Source organism: Protomyctophum parallelum (genome assembly GCF_964188405.1).
Source record: "Protomyctophum parallelum genome assembly, chromosome: 4".
In the NCBI taxonomy this organism is placed as follows: domain Eukaryota; kingdom Metazoa; phylum Chordata; class Actinopteri; order Myctophiformes; family Myctophidae; genus Protomyctophum; species Protomyctophum parallelum.
This window is the reverse complement of record NC_139700.1, coordinates 4,797,158-4,803,662: the sequence shown is the minus strand read 5'-3', so window position 1 is coordinate 4,803,662 and position 6,505 is coordinate 4,797,158. Positions and strand designations below refer to the sequence as shown.

Below are 6,505 nucleotides of genomic sequence, written 5' to 3'. Positions count from 1 at the left end.
TCACATCGTCACATGTCAACATGGCTGCTGTTACAGATGAACGTTTTTCTTCCTTACAGCTACTTCTAAAGGTATTTATTGTAAAACGCTGTTGCCGCAATGTATCTCTACATAGCTAAAATATTTATTGAAATCGTCTTTTCGGTCTACTGTCTTTTTTGAATGTGCAGATTAAAATTCGAAGAGATGTAGTCTATTTATCATCCCCAATAACTTTATTTTCTGATACACTATTTGTCGTCAAATGTCAAACATGTCATTCTTCTGTCTGTGTGTCTACTCTACAATGCAGCTAAATATATATATTTTATGTTTAACTGTTGGGTACAGTACAAAGAAGGTACATGTCAATACAAAAACTGCTAAGAGGATAAACCCCAGAAAAAGCACTAAGACTTGTTTACATCAGTGTTATGAACAGTCACCATATTGTTTGTGTTTATACAATTATAACATTAAAGCTGTATTATGTGTTGCATGATTAAACCAATGGTTCTCCTCAAAGTGGGGTTTGCAAACTGCCAGGGGTCTTTGAGGGGGTTCCTGCAGTAATTGGTCCCCAGCTACAGAAAATGACGTGAACAAAATGGACAACAGTGGTAAAATAGGAGTATGAATCGGCCCTACAGGTCTGTAATAGGTCCATTTGGTTCTATTTGTACAATCTCAGAGTTTTAGGGGCCTATATGCCTAATAATGCATAACAAATTGGCAGTCTTTGAAATTAAAAGGTTTGTGTGTGTGTGTAGAACATAGACTGTAAAAAGGTGTAGAAGGAGGAGAGGACACTGGAGCAGCACAGACTTTTCAAGCCTTTTATTTGGTGCTATAGTACAAGAAAAACTGTGTGTGTGTGTGTGTGTGTGTGTGTGTGTGTGTGTGTGTGTGTGTGTGTGTGTGTGTGTGTGTGTGTGTGTGTGTGTGTGTGTGTGTGTGTGTGTGTGTGTGTGTGTGTGTGTGTGTGTGTGTTCGTTCGTTCGTTCGTTCGTTCGTTTCAGGCTCCATCTAAGGATGCTGTGCGTGAATTGTGTGCTCAGAGTTTTCCACCTGCAGCAACAGAGTCACAGCAGCTGGCTGGGAAAACAGCTGAGATCCTGAACATCTCTACAACAGAAGCTACACAGGTGTGTGTGTCTGTGTGTGCGCCCGCGCGTGTGTGCGTTTGCTCGCTACTAGTTGTGAGGACCAACAAGACATTCTAAGGACAATTTTCCTGGTCCTCACAGAAAAGAATATTCAGGTGGTTAGGGTTAGGCAATTAGAGGTTAGGTTCATGGGTTATAGGCCTGGCTACTTAGTTAAAAAAAAAGGCAATGTACAAGCTCTGTAGATCGACATACAGTAGCCGATCTGTCGTGTAGCGACACGTTGTGAGCTTGTAGATCGTCTATTTTCAGGTTTTAGGGTTAAAAAGACCAAATAATTGCATTCATAAAAGTGTGTGTGTGGTACCTGTCACTCTAGGTGGTCGTAGCTCTCCACAGCCTGTCTCACTGCGTAGTGTTGTCCAACATGAAGACCGCGGACCAGGTTCTCTCTCTGTTCCCGGACTCCTTCCACTCAAACCTCAAAACCCTCATCACCAAGATAATATTGGAACACAGGTTCACGTCTATATATTTTATTATAATTATGTACTTTTTAAAATAATTGGATTATAATTCTGAAATACATACTATTTTTGTCAAATATGTTTTATTAAGAAGATTATAAAATTACCTAATACAATTTTAATGAATAGTGAGTAGATCGGATTGACGACGGCTGATTTCTATATTTTTCAGTGTGGCGTGGAGAAACGAGGCTCTCAACAATCATAGTGAGTTTTTTTTAATCATATTGTGTGCAGCATGAGAGTGCCATTACATAGATGGATTTACTGTTAATGTGTGTGTTTTACTGTTAATATATTTACTGTGTGTGTGTGTGTGTGTGTGTAGTCTCTCTTCCCCAGCTAAAGCAGTTGGATTGGAGAGTTGACATGATGACCGCATCTGACTCCATCAGCCGCATGGCTGTTCCTTCCTGTTTATTACAACTACAGGTATACAGAGTACATAATAACATATTGTCGCTGTCCCTCAGAAACCAGCTTACTCTATTTTTCAGGTTTTTCTTTTCATTAAAACCAACTATTAAACACCCTTGATGTCTGTGTGTTGGTCTAAAAATGTGTCTTCAAACCTTCTGCTATAGCAGCAAACTCCACCGCCTCTCATGCAAGTATCTGACAATATATAGTCACAATAGCAACTTTGATGAGGCAGTATTGCTTTGTTTATATATAAGGTTTTCTTAATTTCCTGAAAAATAAACATTTTGGAGTTAGCCGTTCTTTGTCCAACAGCAGAGCTATAATAGGCAAATTGGACATCTTAACAAAATGAACCCTGGCATCCATATTTTTGGCAAATGTTTCATAAAGCTAAAAAAGACTTTCACTCACCCTCCCCGCAGCTATGTCCTCTATATGTTGTACGACATAAGTGGAAACTACATTCTGACCCATGCCACTGTTTTAGGTAGAAATGCCATTGTTTACCATAGATTGTGTGTAGCTGATGTCTGTGTTCTGTCCATCCAGATAGAGGAAGCATCATGTCTAGGAGGTGGGGAGTCCTCGGTAACCGTGGAGCTGAGCAGAGAGTCTTTGGACACCATGTTGGACGGCCTGGGGCGGATCAGGGACCAGCTGTCTGCTGTGGCAGCCAAGTAAAATGTCAAGGGACACTTCCTGTCCACTCCTGTGGAACTGGAGTCCTTCCGGTTGGGACACTATGACTTAGATTCATGTTTCGGTGACAACGTGCCATGCAATGTGTTGCTTATATTCAACTCTTGAGGCGTCATTTCAGAAATAAACCACGTGCAAGACCACTTTTTTGAGGTTTTTGAGTTGTATAGTTACCTTGCCATGATGTAACTCCAACGGTGGACAAAGAAATCAAAAATAATTGCTCCAGTGATTAGAAATTGACAATTGAACACAAAACGTTGATTCAGACAATATAGAACATCACCAAAAATGTTAACTATCTGTTGATTTTGCCATTTTTTATTAGGAAGAAAGCCCAGACTGGATCCGTGGATCCGGATCCACATCTTCAAATGGTAAAATCAACAGGATGTTAACATTTATATAGCCTGACCTAAGCAGAGACATTTCTGGTCTAGAGGGGCGGGTCGCGCCTCAGAAATGCACGCACCCTGATTGGATCTCATCGATCTGTCCGTCACCCCCGGCCCCTCCTCTCCCCCCTAGTGCAGCGCTACGTCACATCATTTAGAGCGACGCCCACCCGGAAGGGTTGACTCCCACTTTTAGACTGGTTCAGCCAACGGCTTTTTCCAGGCTTTCATCTTTCGCGCAGACGAAATGAAAGCCTGGGTATCGAGGCTAACATTTATATAATAATAATAATAATAGTACAGGGTTTTGTGATGCTCTGTATTGTCTGAATCAACTTTGTGTTAACTGAAATTGATGAAGTGAGTCGTGTGTTCTAATTTCTAATGATTGGAGCAATTCTTTTTGATTTCTTGTACACCTTTGGAGTTACATCATGGCAAGGACAACTCAAACCTCAAAAAAGTGGTCTTGCCCTTTAAGCCCTATTTAAATAATGGTTGATTTGAAGCGTGTCGTTTGATACAAAGAAAAGTTTGCAATAACATCTGACTGCAGTAATTGTCTCACAGTTCATGTGACCTCATTTCCTGAGACCACACAACTGCATTCAGCGCCATTCTAAAATCAGATTAATCTGAAGAGTGGACTCAGTGGAGGGTATTATGCACAAAAGAACACAATTTGCGAACGCCAGGGGTTGGCAATTGCCATCCTATTCATCCATTCTATACATCCCACTGTAATACAGCAGTCTTCTCTTTTGTTAAGAAAGACTAAACAAGCAATAGGCCTTTTTCCAGAAACACGACTGACCTATTTTATGCTTTTATCTTATCAGGGTGTAAAGCTGTTATCACCATTGCCAGCAATGTTAGGAAGCCAGCTGTGTCACTGCGTCTACTTTCTCTGTTTCTGTCAGACAACTATGAATAAAGTGACTTTTTCTAAGGTCAGAAGATGTCATCTAATGTCATCTTCTGACCTTAGGCCCTTGGTTAGCCAATTAGTAAGGCGAAGCAGAAGCACGTTGGCTGTGTTTATGAAATGGTCTGTTATGTTTGTAAGTGATTAAACAAACGGTAATGATCAGTCATCGCATAAGCGTCTTTTTTAATGAGTTTCAGCTGATTTTATTGTAAACATTATAAAATAACATGTTACAGCAGCATATGACTTTCTTTTTTTACATCCTTTGACATATTCACATTATTCAAACCACGTACAAAATGGCTTCTACAGACTTCAGCACTAAACTGTTGTCAAGGTAACTGGGGAAGAGATGCTCTACTGCCCTTGTGTGGCCGAGAGAGGGACTGCACAGAATCCATGTTGATATACATTCACAGGAAGAAGAGAATTGTTCTGGACTCAGCATGTTTGAGTGCCATTCACACAAATGTATCTATTTGGCCAAAAAGCACAAGTTCTGCCCTACTGACTATTGAGACAAACCACACTAATTGTCCTACAACAACAGCACCAAGTCAAACACACAAGTAGTCCCTGCTCTTTACCCATTTGGTTTATACACGCACATAAGACTGGAAACCCACAACTACACAACCTTCAGAAACAACCTCAACATTGTTAGGAGACTAAACGGTTCCGTCTTGCATCTTTGGAAAATTATTTTCTCCTTCTAGCATCTCTTAAGTGTCCAGAAATGATCTGAAACGGTGAGTAAACCATCCGACCGATAAGCTCACAGCAGGGATACCCGTTTTCTATTTTGTTTCTTGATCGTTTTACATTCTCCAAAGGGGAGAGAGAGAGAGAGAAGTGGTGCTGAAAACCCTTTGATGAAGTATAAACCTTTATTATTACACACTGACATGTTTTATTATATCAAGGTGTTAATAAATATGAACACCTGCACTGGAAGAAGAGTGGATATGTCCTTTTCACTTGGTTCAGAACAATTATAACAAAGTAACTGAAATTGATGAAGTGAGCCGTGTGTTGGGTTCTGTTTGCCAGTTTCTGTGCATTTTCTGTGAAGCACGTCGAGTTTGACTGCATATGAAATGTCCTGTACAAATCATAGTTCTTCTTAATGACATCATTCGACAAACTTTATTTTGTTCTGACAGCATATGGTTTGCGACACTTTAGAAAGGCGTGACTAACGAAAAACGAGAACATAAGCATTTTCACACATTTTCAGACTGTTCATATAATCCAGTTCGAACCGGATTATAAAAAAAATAAAAATATTAAAGCCATTTCCACTTACAGCCTTATTACTTGTGCAAGCAGAGCGCGCAAGTACTGCGACCGGCTGGGTATGTCGGTGTTGTCCACTGACCAATAAGGGACCACCATTCTTGATGACGTAACTAAGGTACGTTTGGTGATGGAAGAATGGTGGTCCCTTATTGGCTGTTGATGGTGATGTAACTAAGGTATGTTTCAAGGTTGACATAAGGTCAATAACGGGTCTAAAGGATTTAGAACAGCAGTTGTAATAGACATTAGTTAGTAGCAGTACTTGTAGCAGTACTTGTCTGTCGAGGTGCCAACCTCGACAGAGTGCATTTCTAGTTTTCTTAAAGCAGTCACTCGAGTCGCTTAGTAAAGACTAGTAACTAAGAACTCAACATCCCTTTTCACATGGATTTGGTTTAAAGACATGACACAGTCTTGAACTGTATTAGTCCCAGCTTACCTATTACAGCTGTCCTACACTATCACTCAGCACCAACTGTCTGTCATACAGAACCAACCAGCACCTCTAGACCAGTGGTTCCCAAACCTTTTCATGTCAACGACCCCCAAATGGACCCCCATTTTAAGAGATGCCAGGGACCCCCCCCATAAGAGAAGATTTTTACGACTCTATAGCAGTGACTCTCAACCATTTTAATTTCAAGGACCCCAAGTTTGACATGCATTAGTCTACGGACCCCCATTTAATGGCATTTTTATCTCTGGGACCGGCACTTTATATTGTAAAATTAACTCTGAGTTTAACTCTGAGTAACGGGTCCATTTGGTTCCATTTGTACACTCTCTGAGTTACAGACCCATAAGGGTCCATTTGGTTACAAACTATCATTTAGCTGGGGACCCCCTGGAACTACCTCAAGGACCCCTGGGGGTCCCTGGACCCCACTTTGGGAACCACTGCTCTAGACTAACCTAGGGACGAATAACAGGGACAAACAACACTAACCGTCTGCTCTCTGAGCATGGTACAGCTGTATGAGAGCTCTATGATTGTCTTGATTGAATGTACATTAGAACAGCGATTCTCAACATGTGGGCCGGGGCCCAATGTTGTGAGGATTTTGCAAAAGGGTCTGCAAAGAAATAAGGGGCAAAACCCTACGATTTTTGAGCGGTGCAGCCGCTCCAATGCACAGCTTTGTGTGTATG

General features: G+C 41.0%; 1 protein-coding gene across 1 annotated transcript; it reads left to right on the top strand.

The window, feature by feature from the left end:
- On the top strand, positions 1-4,213 carry commd9 (COMM domain containing 9). The gene is made up of 6 exons (XM_083763968.1): positions 1-71; positions 999-1,124; positions 1,465-1,604; positions 1,785-1,819; positions 1,941-2,044; positions 2,585-4,213. Exons 1-6 carry the CDS (start codon positions 21-23, stop codon positions 2,714-2,716), a joined length of 588 nt encoding a protein of 195 aa, XP_083620094.1. The 5' UTR covers positions 1-20; the 3' UTR covers positions 2,717-4,213.
- Positions 4,214-6,505: the final 2,292 nt, after the last annotated feature.